This window comes from Chlamydotis macqueenii, chromosome 5 (genome assembly GCF_036417535.1).
Source record: "Chlamydotis macqueenii isolate bChlMac1 chromosome 5, bChlMac1.mat, whole genome shotgun sequence".
NCBI classification, from domain to species: domain Eukaryota; kingdom Metazoa; phylum Chordata; class Aves; order Otidiformes; family Otididae; genus Chlamydotis; species Chlamydotis macqueenii.
In genome coordinates, this window is record NC_141560.1 from 70,881,380 (window position 1) to 70,901,131 (window position 19,752).

Consider the following 19,752-nt stretch of genomic DNA (forward strand, 5'->3'; position numbering starts at 1 on the left):
TTCCCAGAAGAAAGGGAGGGACACCAGGACCTTTCCGTATCTCCTGCGGTCTCCCTCCTCCATCCCTGTCTGTCCGCCTCCCCTCCCGTCGCCCCGGGTCCGGCCGGCTGTGGCAGGAACCGGAGGTGGGAATCAGAAGAGGTTTGCCGTTGTGGAAGAACCTCATGTCAAAGGCTGAGCTCCCCCTTTACCTCATCCCCAGTTCTTTTAATTAAAAACAATGGGATTTTGGCCTTGGGCTAGAAGTTTGTGATGGGGAGGTGGGACGAGAGGCGTTTCCTTCCCCCTGCGCAGGGTGGGCAGCGCCTGGGGGCCTACCAGCCCAGCTCTGGGGATTTGGGATGGCGAGGGAAAGAGGACTTGCTGCAAAGGCCACATATTTCCCTCATCCCCATGGCAACCAGCCCATTAAAGAGATGTAGATTAAACCTTCCCAGCTGGTATGTGTTCATCGGGTGGCCAGGGCCCCCTCCTCCACCTCCTCCTCCTTCTCCTCCTCTGGAGCTGGAAGCTTTTTCGCAGCAGCTGGAGCAGGTGGTTGTGATTTCGGCAGGAATCCGGCACGCAGGCGGTACCGCCTGGTAGCAGGGCCTCTGTTTCGGGGTGTGGGGCTCATCCTTCCCCCCACAAGCGTGACCCTCTCATGGTGTGTCCATGGCTCCGGTCTAACGCCCGCTGCGTTTTCCACAGCCCCATGCTCACCTACCGCGTCGATGCCGACAAGGGATTCAACTTCTCGGTGGGTGACGACGCCTTTGTGTGCCAGAAGAAGAACCACTTCCAGGTCACGGTCTACATCGGCATGCTCGGAGACCCCAAGTATGTGAAGACCCCCGAGGGCCTGAAACCCTTAGAGTGCTTCTACCTGAAGCTGCACGGAGTGAAGGCAAGCGGGAGCTACGGGCCGGTAGCGAATCCGGCAAGGAGCTGGGGGGCTTGGCATATGGTTGGGAGCAGGCAGCACCATGTCTTCATGCGCTAAGTTGTTGGGGAGTGTGTAAGAGTGCTGAAGGCCAGAAGGAGGCAGATCTTGAAATAGGAGTCCTGAGATGGACTCATTTGCTGCCTGGGTGTCTTCAGGGCTGCCTCACCTCTGGTTCCGGAGGTATATAGATGTTTTGGGAAGATCCTTCCACCCTCGACCGCCCCGCTGCCAAGGAAGGCATGTGCGCTTGGACAACGGCCACACTCATGTTGGGTGTTGCAAGCCCGTTGTACCAAGCCGTGGGAGGGCTGGGCAGACAGCCGGCCTGCGCTGGGGAGGAGGAGGTGGGAAGGGGAAAGTCTGGGCTTTCTGCTCTTTCTCACGCGCCCAAACCTTTCTCTCCAGCTGGAGGCCTTGAACCAGTCGATCAATATAGAGCAGTCACAGTCCGACCGCAGCAAGCGGCCCTTCAACCCCGTCACGTGAGTGTTGCCCAGGGAATGTCCGTGTCAGGGAAGCGCAATAGCAGGAGAGGGTGGGGAAAGGGGCTGAGGCGGAGGTCTCGGGATAGTACCACGGCTGTCACCCTCCAATTTCCTCCTCTGTTGCCCACAGCAAAGTTTTCTTCCTCTCTTTACATCCTCCACTCCGCTCTGTGCCTGGTTCACAGCCCTGCCTTGGTGGAGCAGGCCAGGAGGTGGCCATTCCCCAAAAAAAACCCTCCTCTCCAGCAGCATCCTCACTCGCCCCTCTGTTTTCCTTCCCTCAGGGTCAACCTTCCTCCGGAGCAGGTCACCAAGGTCACCGTGGGGCGACTGCACTTCAGCGAGACGACAGCCAACAACATGCGGAAGAAAGGCAAACCCAACCCTGACCAGAGGTGAGGAGCACGGGTGCCTTCTCCCAGCCGTTCCGAACGCTCCGGGCCCGTGGATGCGCCTGTCCCCGGGTTGGGGAGCGTGGCTGGAGGGGAGAGGTTCACGGGGGAGGGAATTGCCCTGCGTGGAGGGAAGGAGGTGTCTGCTGTGGTCTCCACCGCTCTGTGAAGGGTTGGGGACAGCGCACGGGGAAGGGGATGTGCCAAGCCCACCGTGCCAGGCTGGTGCCTTGGGCTCCAGAGAGGCGTTCCCAGTGCAGGATGGCGCCCTGACCCCTCTCCCCTCCCGGCAGGTATTTCATGCTGGTGGTGGCCTTGCAGGCGCACGCGCAGAACCAGAACTACACACTGGCAGCCCACATCTCCGAGCGCATCATCGTCAGGGTAAGTCCCTCTCTGCCCCCTCGGCCTCTGCAGGTGCCTCGTAGTCCTTCGCTGGATGTCCTGGGCAATCCTCTGGCTTTCCAGTGCTTTCCCCACCCATCCTCTTCCCACCTTCTCCAAACTCCCGTTGCCTTGCTTGTAGCTGTCCCCGTCCACGCCTGGGTTCTGGCTCCAGCCTTTCCACCCTTGCTTCATCAGAGCAGCCCTGGAGGGTTCAAGAACCTGTTGTAGGATAGGGAAGGTGTCTCACCATCCTCAGGGCTCTCCTGGAGCTCTGCTAGAGCGCTCCGCTCCAAAAAAAAATGAAGGCAGGGAGTAAAACACAAAGAGAGGGACCTCGGAGCCTGCAGACAAGAAAGTCCACGATGAGTTATGCAGCCTCCGGCGTGCCCAGCACAGAACTGCAGGCAGCCTGGACTGTCCCGTCTCAAGATGGGACACAGAACCACGGCAGCGGGGCAGAACCTCGGGATTTGGGACCCAGGAGCAACGGCCGTGTTACTTGGTGTCCTGCCATCCCGTGTGGTTCTGTTTGGGGTTGTTGGAGCTGCTCTGATGGCTGAGATAGCTCGAGAAAGCAAGGTTGTTCCTTTAGGGAGAGGGGCAGAGTCCATGGGGCTCTCCTGACGTTCTTGCTCCATCTAGACCTGAGCACCTTTTGCCCAGCAGCGTTCCTCTCCCTGGTTTTGCTGCTTCTCACTCCTCACGTTCCCCACAGGCCTCCAACCCCGGCCAGTTTGAGAGCGACAGCGACGTGCTCTGGCAGCGGGCGCAGCTCCCCGATACCGTGTTTCACCACGGCCGCGTCGGCATCAACACAGACCGCCCCGATGAAGCCCTGGTGGTCCACGGCAACGTGAAGGTGATGGGGTCGCTGATGCACCCTTCGGACGTCCGAGTGAAGGAGGACATCCAGGAGGTAAGAGCCCGGCAAAGTGGGCTGGGTTTGGGGGGATCAGGGGTCTGAAGAGGCCCCAAAAAAAGTGTGAGCGTCACTGTGAGCCTGCTCCAGCTGCTGATTTTGCTGTAGACCAGTAGTGGGTTGCAGCAGGGCTCAGGGCTGTCTCACAAAGGTGTTACCATGAGTTTTGCTGCTCCGGGGTCAGAATTACGGGAACTGGAGAAGCAACACCGCACTCAGGAGTCGCACGTGTCCGTTTTGTCCCAGGTGGACACCACAGAGCAGCTGAAGAGGATCTCCCGTATGCGGCTCGTACACTACAACTACAAGCCTGAGTTCGCGGCCACGGTGGGCATTGACACCGCCTCTGAGACAGGTACCGGCCCCGCGTCGCACCACGGTGCCCCGCTCGCCTCCGCCGCGCTGGATCTCGCCTCCCGCGACCTACAGCGGTGTTTCGTTCATGGTGCCAAGGAGCCCTTCCCAGAAGACCTTGACCCACTGTGCTGTTCCCACACAGGCGTCATTGCTCAGGAGGTGAAGGAGATCCTCCCCGAAGCGGTGAAGGACACCGGGGACCTGGTCTTTTCCAATGGGAAGACCCTGGAGAACTTCCTGGTGGTGAACAAGGTCAGTGGTGGCAGGAGGGGCAGCCGTTGGACCTTGAGGGAGTTGCAGAGCTGAAAATGGAAGAGGGAAATGGTGACCCCTGGGAAAGGTTTCTGAGCCAGCACCACCCATACGAGTGTCAGACCTGGCTGGTCTTTCAGATGTCAGGAGCAGCCCTGGGTGGACGGCAGGCATCAGCAGGGAGGAACCAGCCTGGTGTTGGTGAAAGTTGGCAGCGTCTCCCGCAGGAAGGGCTCCTTGCTGGCAGGCTCCTGCGGGGAGGCTCTTTGTCGTAATCTCTCCTTTCTGGATGAGATAAGGTGGTGGTGTCGAGATAACCCACAGCACCTGGCTGCCTGACCTCTCCGTAACCTGTGGCAGCCTGGTTGCTGCTCTGGGTGTCGAGGGGACATCCTCCCGTAGCGTACATCCTCCCAAAGCTGCCAGCTCCCTCCTGCATCCCTCTGTCCGGAGCGGGAATGGCCAGGACTGGCCGTTGCGCCTCGTTTCTCCTCTGTGGAAGCCTGGATCCCCGTAGTCACCTCAACAGCTCGCAGAAGCTGCGAGCGTGGCCTTTCCGGGCCGTTGCTGTCCTTCGTTTCCGTGTACAAATCGGCAGCAGCCCTCCAACTGTCTGTTGGATGATGCTGCAGAATAATTCCGGCAGCATGCGCTGTGGAGTAAGAGGCGGAGGGCTGGAGAGGGGCAGAGAAGGGGCAGGTGGGGAGCATCGCCCGCTTGGTTTGACCAAGGGCTCCTGATTTCGGGTGGAGACTTTGTGTCTGTCCTTTGCGACTCGGAAGGATTCTGGATTAGCATCTGTAGAAGACACTCAGTGATCCTGCGCTAACATTTATTGTTTCGGTTGGGTTTGAGGAGAATATCTCTTGTTCTTGCATCCAGGGGCTGTAGAGACCCAGATGGGCCACGCTGGGTGATTCCCCACCCTCAGAGCCGGGTGTTGTGTAGCCTTTCCCCCGGGCCGGGGCGTGGGAGAGCGGTCAGATCCGCGGGGAGCAGGAGTGCCTCCGCGCGCTGGGCCGCTCAGACCGCTGAGCTCTTCCCTGGCAGGAGCGCATCTTCATGGAGAACGTGGGAGCCGTCAAGGAGCTGTGCAAACTGACGGACAACCTGGAGACCCGCATTGATGAGCTGGAGAGGTGGAGTCACAAGCTGGCCAAGCTCAAGCGGCTGGACAGCATGAAGTCAACCGTGAGCTCCGGGGCGTTCAGGTACGGTTTTGGTGAGCTGGGGGCAGTTGTCATTTGGCCTGGGGTTGATTCAAGGAGCTGAGATTGGTGGGACGGGTCTGGCGTAACCAAACCAACACCCTGCTCTTAGAACAGCCCAAAAAAAAACCCGGTACGAAGTCGTCTCCCCATTTTCCTAGAGTAAGTGAGCAGTTTCCTCAGGGCAACGAGTTTCTCACGCTTCCAAAATCATCACAGTGACCCTGGTCAGCTTGTGTAGGACTCGGGGCAGAATTCAGGCTCTCTGGGCGGAGCACCGACCCCCGAGCAGAAGAAATGACCGGGATTTGTGACTGCCATGCCACACGGAGATTTCTCCCCTTCCAAGAGAATCCCGCTTTTCCCTGGGAATCGCCCCGAGCGCCGTCCCTGCACCGCTCAGCTCCGTTCCTCCTTTCTCCTTCCAGCCAAACGGGAAGCCAGTTCAGCCGCACGGGAAGCGTGCCCCACAAAAAAAGACCCCACAAAGTCGCCAGCAAGGTAAGGGACCGCTCCCGAAGGAGCAGCGCGGGGCAGGGGAAGGTGGACGGTCATCTGCGTGGTCCTTGTCTGTTTTCTTACACGAAGGTTCAGGGCTTGCAGGGGAGCAGGAAGAGAGCTTGGGATGGGGTGGAAGAGATCTGTGGGAGAACCAGAGTGGAAAGCAAAGAGTCCTGAGCTGATCTTTGTTTTTTTTTTTCTCTTGCAGTCACCATCGGTTGTTCCGGAACAGGCCTGCATCAGCCAGCGCTTCCTGCAAGGCACCATCATCGCCCTGGTCATCATCATGGCCTTCAGGTGAGACCGGGCTGCCGCTTCTCCGCTGTCTCCCTCCAACTCCTCAGTTTGGCCCATGCCACCCGTGGGGGTGCGGAGGGAGGGGCTGCGGACCTACAGCTTCTTCCATGGGCTGAAATCCCTTGGAAGCAGATGGGTCCCACACCTCTCCTCAGCCTCTCTACCTCTCTCTTTCTTCCCAGCGTGGTGTCCATGTCCACGCTCTACGTGCTGAGCTTGCGCAGCGAAGAGGACCTCGTGGATATCGACGGGTAGGTGCTGCTGGGCTCTGCGGGAGGGACGTGGTGACCGGGGGAGGCCGGTGACAGCGGGGCTGGACCCGTCTGTACCAGGCAAGATCTCTCCTGCAGCGGAGGGAGCAGCCCCAGCCCTGCGAGCGCGCACAGGGGCGGCCGGTGCTGGGCGTTCAGTTTTGGCACACTTCACTCTTCGGGAGCTCACGTTACCGGATAACGAGTCTCTTTTTCTCTCTCCCTTCTCCCTGTCCTATTTCTCTCCCTCCCTTTCTGGGTACATCTCGCATCCAACCCATTTTCTCTCCACTTTGCCTTTCATTTTCCCGTTCTTCTCTTTCCATTTCCATCATCTTCCATTGTCCTCTTCCATTCCCCTCCCCGTCCTCCTCGTTTTTTCCCACCCCATCTTTCCTTCCCATCTCCCTTCACCATCCTGCAGCTCTTTTGCTGTGCCCACTGCCTGTCTCCTGGCTCTCTTTCGGCACGGGGGTCCTGGGGTCCCGGTCGCTCTGTGTCCACGGTATGTTACTGTTTCGTTCTCCTGTTATTTAATTGCTGCATCCCTTCTCTCAATCCCTCTTTCTTCTTCCATCTGCGCCGCAGAAGACCAAGAATCTTTAGCAAAATTGCAAGCAAAGAGAGGAATATGAGCGTTTTTCAGCAAGTGGGATTATGGACCCCATCAGGACGGGGAAATTAGGATTAGGAGGCTGAAGAACCATTTAATCAAGGGCTAAATAAAGAAAATTTATCTGGCAGGAGCAGCCAGTCTGAAAGGGGTGGAGGGAGCATCTGAAAAAAAGAATTAAGACTTTGAAGAATTAGCCAAAAAGAATTAGCCCACCCTCTTTTCACGTGTGGGTAGCTTTATTGTGGAGGGTCACTCTCACGTACTGGACAGCTTACTGTGCAAAAGCAGGACAGAAAAAAAACCCTGAATTATTTATTTTTACGAGCCATCACCGCTGGGAGTGTTTGGAAAGGTACTGACGCAGGGCAAGGGCGTGGTTTTTTGGCTGGGATGAAGGTGAGCTCCAGAGGCTGGCGCCCACATCCTCCCCCAGGAGACCGGCGTCGCGTCTCCCGTCACCAGAAAAAGAAATACGAGTGATCAGATCAGTCTTGCAGGTGACAAAGGAGTGGTTTGATTTCTCCAAATGAGCGAAAGCTTCGTTTAGCGTTGAGAAACCTTGAGCAAGAGCACAGGACAAGCCAAATGTGGGACAGAGAAAACTGAGCTGCTCCTGGGCAGGGTCTGGACAGGTGAAATCTTGAACGTCTTCCACGAAGGCAAGCTGTGGTCTATCCCATGCCTGTGGGCAGCAGCTGGTGCCCAGAAGTGGGGTTTTTCTGAGCTCCTGTGCTGACATGGGAGGAAAAAGAGCACCAGGGAGAGGTTCCTCCTCTTTTACATCTGCCTTACCCTCCGGAGACGCCTGTGGTGTCCTCAGCTCACATTTTAGCAGCTTCAGGGAAACCACTGGAGTTACGTGGGGCTGGGATTGTGTGTGTTTCTGGAAAACAAGGCGAGGAACCGCCCGAGAGATAAGGGGCACCTCCCTCAGGGAGTGGCTAGTGCTTGGAGCCCCTTATGGCCATACGTGTTGAGAGCCGAGCGCGAAAATCACTGGAGATCACAGCTGGAAATGAAGTCTGCTGAGTTCGCTCTGCTCCACGGTGAGCATCGCTGGTGTCCTCTGAACCAGCTGGGACGTGTCCCTGCCGGACGTGGGACTGCCACACGATCTGCTGCGGCATTTCCTAGCACTCCTTGCTGTCTTCACAGCTTGCGTGCCTCTCTCCTCCTGCCTTTCCTTTCCCAGATCACTCCAGTCTGTGGTCCTCCTCACGCTCTCCACGTCTGCTCTTGCTCCGTGTTACGTGGTCCCATCGCCCCGCTCACTGCTACAGCTGCTCCTCTCTCCACGTACAAGCGACACCACCGTGGCAGAGGTTTTCACCGTATCTTCCTGCGTTCCAGGTCAAGCCAGAACGTTGACAAAACGCAGATGGTGCGGTCCACAGCTGCATCGGACAGAGCCAGCGGCAGGACCCCCGCGCACCACGGTAGGTCGCGGCGAGGCAGACGCACGCGACGAAGGGTTGGTTGGATGTGATGAGCGTGGTGGCTCCTCCATGCCCAGGGGCTTGCTGGTGCTGGGCTGTCTTTGTGCTGGGAGGTCCTGGGGCTCTGGTTTTTTTGGAAGGGGTGCTGGGGGCACGTGATGCTGCTCCTGTTGGATGCTTCTCTCCTTGACTTAGTCTTCATCTCCCTGCAGTCACGGAGGACGCGCAGGACTTAGTCTTTGCCTTACCTGGTCACAGCGTGCTAGCCTGCTTCAGCCCACCGTGTTTCTCCACGTGCTGCTCTGCTGCTCCCACCACCATCTCCTCTGTCGCCCTCTCTGAGACCAGCCCCACTCATGCCACTAACCGGACAGGTGAGTACCAGCCCATGCACCCGGGAGCTGCTGGGACAACGCCGAGCCATTGTGAAAGGGCTTTGGAGCAGCATGAGGTCACGGTGGATGAAGCCGGGAGGTGTGGTGCCTCTTGGTTGCCCAAGCAGGGCTTTCACAAGCTCGCTTTCGCCGTCGTCGTGGCTGTTGCAGGAGGAGCAGCACCTCAGGCAGTCACTGCAGAAGCTGGCGGCCGTTCTCTCCAGAGCGCTGCCAGCCTCTCCCTGCCTCCCAACACAACTTTTCTCTCTCTTTTTTTTTTTTTTTTTTTTTTCCCCACAGACCAAAGTCAGACCTCACTCCTGCCAGTGACAAATATCAAAGCCAAATCCAGGGGCATCACGGGGAAAGCGGCCTCCTACACCAAGTGGCCAAAGACGCCTGACAGGTCTCAGAGCTTCGGCAGCCCCAATGCCAGCCCCTCCTCCCCCTTCTCCCACCTCCAGGGCAAATCCAAGTACACCTCCAACCTCTCGCTCTCCCGCAGCAACTCCCCGCTGGGGCAGGCCCGGCAGCGGCGCAGCGTCCGGCAGCCGGTGAGCGAGTGGCCCCGCACGGCGGAACCCGGCACGGATGGTAGGTGGGCCCTATCTTTCTTCCCTCCTCGGGCATCCCTTCTCGCTCGGGCTAGCCCGGCTGCCGTCCCTTTGCCGTTCCTGAGCAGCCTGTTGTCCCACCCGCAGGGCCGAGCCCAGTGCTGCTCTCCGTCCGGATCGTGGAGATCGATATGGCCATCCAGCCGCAGCACTGCGCCGCCGCCGACGCGTGCAGGTGAGCCGGGCGAGGCCGGCTGCCAGCCCTTGGGCCGGAGTTCCAGGGGAAGGGCACCTTCTGGAGCTTTGGGCCGTTTTCTGCCCTCACCCCAAGGCAGGGGAGCTGAGGCTCCGAGCCCTTCCCCAGATTGCGTTTGGCGAGGAGCTGGTCCTTGGGAACGAGCCTGGGAAGCCCTCTCCTCCGAAGTCTCAGCCCAACAGACTTTGGGTCCTGGCCTGGCCGTCTCCCAGCCGCCCGAAACGCTGCGGCGAGGTCTGACGCGCTCTCTTTGTGTCGCTAGGACTGGAAACTTCACCTACCGCATCCCTGTCCACCAGCTGACAGCGGTGAACACCAACCTGACCCTGGAGATGAAGTGAGTGCGCAGGGCTCGTCCCAAGGGGTTTCGGTACCCCCGAAGTGCCACGTGGCCACGGGGTCTCCTCCCTGAGCTGGGGACGAGCGAGCGGGGTCTTACGGCGCCTTCTCTCCCCAGCTCCTCCTCCGCTGTGTCCGTCTCCCTCTGCGGCCTTGTCTCCAGTGACCCCTGCCAGGATGCGGCGAGCGCGAACGGCTCCGCCGACGCCACAGACGCACAGGTAGAGAGGGAAGGGAGGGGGACGGCTCCCAAAATCCACACCGTGTCATCCCAGCGCAACACCGCGCTCCCCGCCCCCGAAGGGACTCCAGCAGCCTGGCTGGGGCAGCGCAGGCGTTGCTGGAGGAAATTTGGGCTCATTGTGTGGTTCCTTGTCCTCCTGGCCTGGGAGAACACCCCCAGCTGCTCAGCCCCCGTCTCATCCCAGCCCTTCTGCTCTCCTTCCCAGGAAACCACACACCGCTGGCCTCTCGTCATGATGTCCTTCCAGGAGTTTACCTACCACTTCAGAGTAGCGCAGCCGGTGAGTACCGGCCGCTGCTTTGCCTTTCCTCTTCTCCAGGGCCGAGCGGAAGGAGGGCGATGTCACCGGGGCCGGTTTAGCGGCCGCGTTGCGCTCGGAGTCTCCCGCAGCCCTCTCCATCGCGGCTGATCCCTTCCCTTCCCGGTAGCGGGGGTATAATTTTTCTCTGCCCCAGCAGAGGCACAATTTCCCCCTCGGATCACGCGTCCTACCCCTCTTTGTAAGCTTTTTTTTTCTCCCTCTCTCACAGGGCCAAGCCAACTGCAGCGCTGCTCCGGAGCGGATGGGCCGCCTTTTCACCGACTATTATTTCCAGTTTTACTGGCTCTGTGAGTGAGTCCTGGCAGCACCAGTGCCCTCTGGTTGGAGAGAGGAGTCGTGGCCGGGGGCGGGACTGGTGACACTGGGGAGACTCCTGTACGCTCCGCTAGCCCCCAGCCCCACCTTCCCCGCCGTCTCCCGTGTGGGGCTGGTTTGGTTGCGGCCGGTGACGCTGGAGCACGGCGGGCGCAGAACGTAGGAGCTGAGGCCGCCAGCCCTGGGCTCGCCTCTCCCGCCTTCCCACGCCGCCCCCATCGTCTCTCTCCTTGCCTTACGGGGAACGTTTGCGCCCTCCGTCGCATCCCCCTCCCCTCGCAACACTGGATTTTTGAAAGCATTACACTGGACTGAGCGTTGGAGGGCTCTGCCGCATCCCAGAGCGCGGATGGGGAGCTCCGGCCCGGCCCGGCCCAGCGGTGCCACCTCGGTTCTTCGCAACACTGGAATTTCTCAACACTGGAGCCCTTTCCAAGAGCAAAACGCCGGAGTTTGGCCTGGAAAGGATGGCATACTGGACATACTGGAAGTCGTACACTGGAGTTGCTGTTCCTTTTGGTTGGCCCGGGGCCACCCCCGCCCCCCCTGCAGCTCCGCTCCACAGACCCCCCCCGGCCCCGCCAGCGGACTGTCCTCTGCGGACAAGAGAAGGTGCAGCTTCACCGTTTGCCCCCGTCCTCGCCGTACTTTTTTAACTGGCACCAGATGCAGCTCTGGCCGGATTAAACTCCAGAACCCCACTAAAGATGCTGCTGAGGCTGTGCCCGGGCCAAGCCGCGTGGCGTGGGGGGGACACGTTTGCCACCAACCCATGGCAGAAAAACGACCGCGCGTCGCCTGCATTAAGTGTCGCGGGACCTGGTTTTTTTTGGTTTTTGGCGCCGCCGAGGCCGATCCTCTCCCACAACGCGGGGAGAGGGCAGCGACTGCGGGCCCGTGCCGACACTGTCCTCACAAAGCAGTTACGCTGAGTGTATTTTGGGTATTTTACTGTTACAAGTTCTTAACTTGCTAAACTACTGATTTTTTTTTTTGTTTTTTTTTTTTTTTTTAAGCCGTATAAAAATGGGTCTCTCAATTCTGTCCCTATCTGAGCTACGAGCGTCTCGCGTAGGAAAACCAAAGGGGGCCACCGCTCAGCTCCACGTCAAAGCTCGGCTGCCGCCCGCGGCGCTGCTGGGGCACGCCAGAGCGGCTGACCAGCGCGTGCGCGTCCTCCTCCGCGTCCTGCTCCGGCGCCTCTGGCTAAAAAGGCGACACCTGCGTTCCCGGAGGCCGGGTTCTTAGGGCTGAGCTGCATTTCTCTGAGGAAGGGCGGCGGGGCGAGAGGAAACGCCGCTCACCGGTCCTGAAGCGCGCTGTAAAGCTGGCTCCGGAGGGCACGCCTCGCCGCCGGGAGCGGGCAACCGGAACCAAACTGGTTTTGGGAAACGGCACCAGGCGCTGGCTGCTGCGTTTTTGCCGCCGTCAGTGGAGGCGGACGCAGCGCTGAGGAGCGCGTGGCTGGCTCCGCTGCTTCGGAGAAACAAGCTGCAAAGGCATTTTTTTTTTAAATCCCGATAGAGAAAAGGTTCCTGCGCGCGTCTGGCGGGACCCTGCGTGGCCTTCCCTCCCCCAGCGTGAGGAGCGGTTGCGTGCCGTCACTCGTCTCCGCGCTTGGCCCAGCAAAGCGGCCGTAGCGCGGCAGTTCCTCGCGACGTCGCTAGGAGCCGGCGTCTCTGCCACCGAAGGACCGGGCTCTTTATTCGTCGGGCGGTTTCGCCGTCAGCTCTCCGTTCCCACTAACCCAACTGGTGATGCTCCCCAGTTGCTAAAATGCACTGGGCGGGCAGGGACCAGTGGGACGGCACCTTCTTGGCAGCTTTTCTTCTCCCCTTGGCAATCAGTGGCCCCGGTCCGGCAAGTCCTCGCGGGGGTGAGCGATGCCACGCGCTCTTCGACCGCTCAGCTCTCTCAGAGCTGCTCTTCTCCCTCGAGGGAAGAGCCGAGGCCCGCGCGCGGACCTCGCCCCGCCGCGGGGAAAAGCCGCTCCCGGAAGGGGAAGAATCGCTCACCGGCGAGGAGACGGAGCCCCTCGGGCGTCCCCGCGACGCTGAGGGCCGCCGGCAAACCGAGTGCCGGAGGGCTACGGGAACACCTCGAGCGCCGCCTTCTGCACGAGGGAACGGTGGTTTCCCCACAGGGGCATAAAAATGCCCCCCAAAAAAAAGAGAAAAAAACAAAACGGTGGCCAGCGAGCTCCAGAACCGAGCCCAGGCAACACCCGAAGCGCAAAGGCCAGGCTTCCACCTACAGCTGGGTCACGGCCGCGGCGCCGGGCCGGCAGCTGTCGAGAGAGGGATTCAGAAGGCGGTTTTTAGGGTATTATTTCATAAACGGTGTCTTTTGCCTTAAACTCTGTCACACTCCCCCCAAAAGCCTCTCTGCCCCAAGCGACGACGCGTTTCCCAGCCCCAATCAGTAACAGAGTTCACAATCAGGCCTTTCCCCGGAGCGCTGAGCCGACGTCTCCACCTTGAGGGGGGAAAAAAAAACCCTCTCTTCCCGCTGGAAACGACCCCGCTTCGTCTCTCCGGCCGTTCCCGGCAGGAAGGAGGGCAGGCGCGGAAAGGGGGCCGCTCGCCGAGGTTCGGCTGTTTCGGAGTTTGTTTCAAAAGCAAACTCGCACAGATTTTTTTTTTTTTTTTTTGGTCCTACTGTTAGAGCTGAAAGCCTGTAAATAGACACTACGCCACCACCGCAAGAATTAAGGAAGAAAAAAAAAAAAAAAATAAGTAAAGCACTAATTTGTTTGGTTTAAACGTTGCTGTCACAGCTTTAATCACTGTATATTGCCAGCAAGTGCGTAGAGTCGCGTTCTTAGCGGGTATTACCGATCCTCGGGTTTTACCGGGGGGGAGCGAGCGCCGTTTCCCTCCTTTCTTTCTGATCTCTATTTATATTTCGCTGAACTTGAGTGCCGAGTCTCCGGATCCCCCCGTTTTTTTTTGTTTGTTTGTTTGGCTTATTTAGACTTTGTTTCATGCTGGAGGTAAATGTGCCCGTATAAATAAATATATAAATACTGCTTTGTATCCAAGGACGGCTCCCGGCGCGTTCCTCCCTCGCTAGTTCAGCTCAGGAGTTCCGAAATCGCGTCCCACAAGAGGGAGGAACCCCCCCAGTGCCGTTAATTAGCGGGAGTTTGCAGACCTGCCCGCGCAGTCAGGGTGAGGTATCCGAGGGGGAACGCTCCCTTCCCAAACAGAAATCGGGGGGTTAAAGCTGTGAGCTACCTGGCGGATTTCTGATTTTGAAATCCCATTGCTTTGAAAGCTGGGCGACAACTGATTCTGGTGCTGAATAGAAGCGGTTTGGAAAAGCCAGTGGGGGGGGAAAAAGAAAGAAAAAAGACAAACCACGAGTCCAAAGGCAGGTGCATCACGGAGCCAGCTTTATTCAGGTTTGGTTTGGTTGCTGGGCTGGCAGAAGTCGCTCGACGGGAGCGCAGTCCGTGCCCGACACCGGCTTTTGTGGTTGAAGTAGAAAAGAAATACAAAAAGAACTTCTGCAGCGCTTCCCACCTGGAACCAAAGGAGAGACGAAGGAGGGCGGTGAGATGGCGGCACCGGGCTCCGCTGCCGCCAAAGCCACGGAGCAGAGGCCGCCGCCCGGCACGGCCGGTTCCCGACGGCCTCGCAGCGCGGTGACGCCGGCGCTGCCCACGGTCAGCAGACGGGCGCGGAAGCGCCCTCCGGCCAAATCACCCACCGGCTGCTTTGCAGCTCGGAGCGGCCGCGCTGCTTAAGCCCAAAGGCTGCTGCCGGGACGAGGGCGCGGCCTTTTCCGCACCCTAACTGGAAAGAAAAAAAAAAAAAGGTGCCTTCTGTAAAGACCAGCCGTCCCAGGGTGACGCTTCCAGGACTCCCCACCCACGCTGAGCGTTAAGAGCTCAAGGTGCTTACGGTCGTGAGGGATTCACGGGCGGCACCGGCGCTCCTCCGCCCGGGCCTCAGACGTAGATACCGACCCACAGCAGGAGGAAGAGGACGCCGAAGCCCATGAAGAGCGAGGCCACCAGCGAGATCAACAGCTCCTTGTAGATGTCCCGCGTGTACTTGGTCGAAGTCACCTCGTAGCTGCGACCCGTTAAGGCGATAACGGAGGCAGAGCGAGGTGAGGGGACCCCCCGCCCCGCCCGCTCCCCCGACCCCCCGCCGCCTCCAGCCCGGGTTGGGGTGGGGGATACACGAAGAACCAGGCGGTGAAAAACATGCCGATAGCCAGCAACACCACGGTGAGGTGCGGGAAAACGGCCGGGTTCACCGGGCTGGTGTATCTGCTCATCGCCTCCAGCTCCTGCGGGGAAACGGCGAAGGTAAGCGGTATCCCCGGGGGCCGGGACGGGCCTGGGCCTGCGCTGGGACCGGTGCCGCGCCTGGGGCTGGCTCCTGGGCCTGGCCGCCGGCTCCTGGCCCCGGGTTCCGGTTCTTGTCCCGGTCCCGGCCCCAGACCGCGGTCCCGGCCACCGTTCCAGCCCCCAGCCCTCACCATGCCGCCCGGTTCCCGCTCCGTCCCGTCCCGTCCCGACACGTCGCCTCCCCGCCTGCCGCCGCCCGCCGGAAGCGGAACAGCCGAGCGGGAGCGGGGCACGCCGGGACAGGTGGGCGTGGCCAGCGGGAGCCTCTCCTTATTGGCTCCGCCGGCTCCCGGCAGGCATCGCGGCAGCGGTGGCGGGAGCGAGCTGCGGGGTAATGGCGGACGGAGAGGCTCAGGCGGGCCCGGGGGGGGATAGCGGCGGCTGCGGGGGGCTGGTGCGGGCTCAGAGCGGGATAATGGCGGCCGCGGGGGCGCAGAGGGGCTGGCCGGGGGGCGATGGTGGCCGGGGGAGGCTGAAGTGGGCCGGGGAGGGATAATGGCGGCTGGGGGGGGAGCAGAGGAGGATAATGGCGGCTGGAGGGGGCTGATGCGGGCCTAGAGGGGGATCGTGGCGGCTGGAGGGGTTCAGGCGGGCCCAGAGGGGTGGGTAATGGCAGCCGGGGCGGGGGCTGATGCGGCCGGGGAGGGATAACGGAGGCTGAGGCGAGAAGCGGGTGGATGACGGGGAAACAGGGAGGTGGGAATGAGGGGGTGGTGGGGCCTGGAGGGTACTGAGGGTGAGGCACGATGGGGAGCGGGGCGGGGAGGGTTATGGGACGGTGGGGAGGGGGATGATGGTGAAGCAGAGGCTGTAAGCGGGGTGATGGCAGCCAGCAGTGGCTGCAGCCCGTGGGGTGATGGTTCACAGGGAAAGCGGCCGCCTCCCTTTGGGCCCCTCTGCTTCGGTGCCACACCACCCCCACGGCCCTGCTGCTCACCCCCAGCTTCCCCCCGGCACCGTGCGTGCGCAGAGCCTGATCCCAGCGCCCCCTTTTCCCTTCCCCAGGATGGGAATCCATGGCCTGGCCAAGCTCATTGCCGACGTGGCTCCTGCCGCCATCCGGGAGAATGACATCAAGTCTTACTTCGGCCGGAAGGTCGCGATAGACGCCTCCATGAGCATCTACCAGTTCCTGATCGCCGTGCGGCAGGGAGCCGAGGTCCTGCAGAACGAGGAGGGCGAGACCACCAGCCACCTGATGGGTATGTTCTACCGGACCATCCGCATGGTGGAGAACGGCATCAAGCCGGTTTACGTCTTCGACGGCAAACCGCCGCAGCTGAAATCGGGGGAGCTGGCGAAGCGGACCGAGCGGCGGGCTGAGGCCGAGAAACACCTGCAGGAGGCTCAGGAGGCCGGGGAGGAGAACAACATTGAGAAGTACAGCAAGAGGTTGGTCAAGGTGACCCAGCAACACACTGAGGAGTGCAAGAAATTACTGCGGCTGATGGGCATCCCCTACGTGGAGGCGCCGGGGGAGGCCGAAGCCAGCTGCGCCGCCCTGGTGAAGGCCGGGAAGGTGTACGCGGCCGCCACGGAGGACATGGATTGCCTGACCTTCGGCAGTCCCGTGCTGATGCGGCACCTCACTGCCAGCGAGACGAAGAAGCTGCCCATCCAGGAGTTCCACCTGAACCGTATCCTCCAGGATCTAGACGTCACCTGGGAGCAGTTTGTGGATCTGTGCATCCTCCTGGGCTGCGACTACTGCGAGAGCATCCGCGGCATCGGGCCCAAGCGCGCCGTGGAGCTCATCAGGGAGCACAAAACCATCGAGAGGATCGTTCAGCAGATAGACACCAAGAAATACCCTCTGCCGGAGAACTGGTTGCACAAAGAGGCCCAGAAGCTCTTTCTGGAGCCTGACGTGGTCGACCCCGACGCTGTAGAGCTGAAGTGGAGCGAGCCCGACGAAGAGGAGCTCGTCCAGTTCATGTGCGGGGAGAAGCAGTTCAACGAAGAGCGGATCCGCAACGGGGTCAAGAGGCTGAGCAAAAGCCGGCAGGGCAGCACGCAGGGCCGGCTGGATGACTTCTTCAAGGTGACGGGCTCCATCACGTCGGCCAAGCGCAAGGAGCCGGAGGCCAAGGGACCGGCGAAGAAGAAAGCCAAGGCCAACAGCGCCGCCGCTGCGAGGAGCAAAAAGGGGAAATAGCCACACCGGCCGACCGCGACCCCCCGGGCTGGGTTTTTACGCCCAACCAGAGATTTTAGGCCGATAACGAACTTTCCGTCTTGCGTGTTAGTGCTAGGGAGGGCGCCGCTCGAGCGCTTCCCGCCGAGGTTAGCTTAGCCAGTCGCGTCCGCGTCTTCCGGAGCTGCGATCAGCAGCAGCGTTAATGGCTTTGAGGCTTTTGATGAGGAGGCGATACCCGGGCTGCGGCGTTCAAAAGGGGAGGGGCCGATCGCAAACCCCCTCTGTGGTTTGGGAAATCAAAAAGCTGAGCAGCTGGAGAGCGATGTGGGTGCAAAGAATAGATTCTGCCTGCCACGAGCCCTCCAAAAAGAGGTAGGTGCAAGGAGAAATGCGAGTGGGAAGGAGACTTGAAACAACGGGGTAAACGTCTCCCTTTAACGAGGATCGGGTGCAGATTCTTCCTTCCCCGATTGTAGTCACGTTTCTCTGTTTAAAATAAAACAAAAAGTCACTGTCATCCCCGTTCCAGCCAAGTTCCGCCCCGCTCTTAGTGCTTAGGCCGGACCAGCTGCGCTGAGGCTGCGGCTCCCCGTGCCTGGGTGCCGCCGCTGGGTTCTGCTTCGCGTTTAAAAAGAACGATTTCCGTAAAATCTGGCCGCTCCCCGATCTCCTGAGGCATCCTTCCGCGCTGTATGCGCACGGACGGGTCCCAGACTAAGCGGTAAAAAGGGTAGTGCCTCTTTTTGTGGGTTGTTTTTTTTAGTTTTATTCTGTGTTTTGCATAGCGTTTTCCTCTCCCTCGTCGCTGCGATGTGCCGAGTTTTGTTTTCGGAATAAAATTTCTACGCAAACACCGTGTTTCTCGTTCTCTGGAGGGGTGGCTGAAACCTCCTTGCTGGAGGCTGCACAGGTGAAGAAAAAATCCTGGTTTTTAGAGGGAAACCTCTTAATGACAACCGCCAAGAAAGCAGGAAATTCCGTTTTTAAGCTTTTGGGTGCTTTGCGGGTGTCAAAGGTCTGTGGGTCAAGGGCCAGGCTGAAAAATAGGAAGCTGGGCTGCTTTCGCAGGGGAGTGACGTTACCGTTGTTAAAATAATCCTGATTTTTTTCAAAGCCACCTCAGAAATTCAAGTCCGCTTCTCCAGTCTGGTGGTTTTTCACAAGGTCTCTTGACTCTGAGCCCTGAGCTGGAGATGTTTCGGCAGGAGGAAGCCCGGGTGCTTCGAGCAGCTGTAGCCGCTGTGCCTCGAGATCGACGTCTGCGCGCTCCACAAACCTCACGGCGGCCGTCGCTCACAGGATCCGCGCCCGGAAAGCTGCAGGGAAATCGGGTTTTCAAATCCTGAGGGCTGGTATTTTCTCCCCCGTGCTTCGTGTATTCGTGAGTCCTCATCCCCAAGCTTTTTTTTTTCTTTCAGCCGGAAAAATCCGCTCGGGCAGTTTCGGCACCTCCCAAGCGCCCTGTCGCTGGCTTCTCCTTCCTAATGAAGTGGAGCCCACGCTGCGTTCTCGGCGCGGGTTTTCCCCGCGGGTTTCAGGTGCAGCCTTGGCAGGCAGGTGAGTTGGAAAGCCTGGCTCTTCTGGGGTGTTTTGGTGTCCCCCTCACGCCTCTGCCCTTCCTCCCCCTCACCTTCCATCCAGATTTACGTGGCCACCAGGTGAGTTCTCCCTCCGCTACGCCATCGCAGGCTCTGCTACTGGTACGGTACAATAAATATTCTCTACGTTACGACAACACACGGTAAAGCGTCGGCTATGCGCGCTTCAAATCACGGAGACTTCCCTTTTGACCTGAGTTTGTTCCGTGCTGTCAGGGGAAATCGGTTGAAATAAGTTTTCCTGTGATGTCGCTCCGTTAACTGGTGTTCACCTGCTAGTCACAGCAATTCAGACATTTTTCCTTCTCGGGTCTCGTCGTCGCGTTGTTACTTCGTTAACGACGTTCGTTACCTTATTTCATTTCAAAATGCAGTAAAGAAAAAAAAAAAAAAACCGGGGATGGTGTTTTCTTGGTGTGTATCCTCTTACATGTTCCAATCCGTAATTCATCGCTTCTTGGCGAAATAATTCCTGTTCTGTCTGACCGCATGGAGAGGCACAGGGAAGTGGTTTCGTGGTGGGGGAATGAAAGATGATTTTTTTTTTTTAAGTCATATTTGGAAGGAAGAGTCAGGAAAATGCTTGCAGCAGGGAGGTTCCCTCGGCTTTGTGCTGTTACGCAGCGGAAGGCGCCGCGAGTCGTGCCTTTGGGTTGGCAGTGCTGCTGCTCGGCGTCGGTGGCTTTCCTCCGTGGATTTGGTGGAGGGGGCGGCCGCCGTGGTGATCTGCGGGCGCGGAAGCGATCAGCTTGAGAAATTAGATTTTTCTAAGCCTGAGCTATAAAAAAAAAAAAAAAAAAACCACACATTTCATACACAGGGAGAGAAAGGGATTTATGTGCACGTTGGACTTTTGTTGCAGCACTCGGCGCTTTCTGTTAAATTCTGTGGTTTGAGCGAAGCTCTAAACGTGCACAGTCCAAAGAGGAGAAAACGCCAAACCCTTGCGTCGCAATTAAACAATATTTAGCAGATTTCTGTGACTTCTTTCCCACCTGTGGCTCAGCATGGATGAAAATTCCCCCCGCTCTGCATCAGCGCAGAGCAAGGAAAGGTTAGTGAGCCTTGGCCACTTGGCTTGGGGGGACAGGACCCGGGTCCAGACTCCTTCCAGACTCTTCCGAGAGTTCCTAATGATCCCCTCGGCGGCTGGCGTGGAGCTCCGCTCAGCTAGGATTTACTTCAGGGATTGCATCGCTGAGGGCCGAAGAAAGAAAGAAACCCAGA

The 19,752-nt window shown here is 59.3% G+C and overlaps 3 protein-coding genes across 7 annotated transcripts in view; 2 read left to right on the forward strand and 1 right to left on the reverse strand.

Annotated features, from left to right (window-relative positions):
• MYRF (myelin regulatory factor) overlaps positions 1-11,469 on the forward strand; it is a 43,728-nt gene extending 32,259 nt beyond the window's left edge. For 2 of the 4 annotated variants that reach the window (XM_086749714.1, XM_086749715.1), the window contains exons 8-27: positions 691-886; positions 1,331-1,407; positions 1,695-1,805; positions 2,096-2,186; positions 2,905-3,105; positions 3,355-3,463; positions 3,608-3,717; positions 4,768-4,928; positions 5,354-5,426; positions 5,635-5,723; positions 5,906-5,974; positions 6,399-6,479; positions 7,941-8,026; positions 8,239-8,400; positions 8,701-8,994; positions 9,102-9,189; positions 9,473-9,547; positions 9,668-9,770; positions 9,999-10,073; positions 10,324-11,469. In XM_086749714.1, the coding sequence (XP_086605840.1) occupies positions 691-886; positions 1,331-1,407; positions 1,695-1,805; positions 2,096-2,186; positions 2,905-3,105; positions 3,355-3,463; positions 3,608-3,717; positions 4,768-4,928; positions 5,354-5,426; positions 5,635-5,723; positions 5,906-5,974; positions 6,399-6,479; positions 7,941-8,026; positions 8,239-8,400; positions 8,701-8,994; positions 9,102-9,189; positions 9,473-9,547; positions 9,668-9,770; positions 9,999-10,073; positions 10,324-10,410 (2,338 nt within the window). In that variant the 3' untranslated portion in view covers positions 10,411-11,469. The remainder of the gene's footprint in view (positions 1-690; positions 887-1,330; positions 1,408-1,694; positions 1,806-2,095; positions 2,187-2,904; positions 3,106-3,354; positions 3,464-3,607; positions 3,718-4,767; positions 4,929-5,353; positions 5,427-5,634; positions 5,724-5,905; positions 5,975-6,398; positions 6,480-7,940; positions 8,027-8,238; positions 8,401-8,700; positions 8,995-9,101; positions 9,190-9,472; positions 9,548-9,667; positions 9,771-9,998; positions 10,074-10,323) is intronic. The other 2 variants (XM_086749717.1, XM_086749716.1) reach the window with 2 other exon arrangements.
• Positions 11,470-13,802: 2,333 nt separating this feature from the next.
• Positions 13,803-15,025, reverse strand: TMEM258 (transmembrane protein 258). Of its 2 annotated transcripts, none has more exons than XM_086749778.1 (4): positions 14,922-15,025; positions 14,620-14,729; positions 14,336-14,509; positions 13,803-13,954 (listed from the first exon to the last, which is right to left on the reverse strand). In XM_086749778.1, the coding sequence occupies exons 1-3, from the start codon at positions 14,922-14,924 to the stop codon at positions 14,383-14,385; spliced, it is 240 nt and encodes a 79-aa protein (XP_086605904.1). In that variant the 5' UTR covers positions 14,925-15,025; the 3' UTR covers positions 13,803-13,954; positions 14,336-14,382. The 2 variants fall into 2 exon arrangements, with proteins under 2 accessions (XP_086605904.1, XP_086605905.1); XM_086749779.1 differs by lacking the exon at positions 13,803-13,954 and adding an exon at positions 13,980-14,227.
• Positions 15,026-15,075: 50 nt separating this feature from the next.
• Positions 15,076-17,778, forward strand: FEN1 (flap structure-specific endonuclease 1). Its single transcript, XM_086749748.1, has 2 exons — positions 15,076-15,121; positions 15,796-17,778. Exon 2 carries the CDS (start codon positions 15,797-15,799, stop codon positions 16,943-16,945), a length of 1,149 nt encoding a protein of 382 aa, XP_086605874.1. The 5' UTR covers positions 15,076-15,121; position 15,796; the 3' UTR covers positions 16,946-17,778.
• The last annotated feature ends 1,974 nt before the right edge of the window (positions 17,779-19,752 follow it).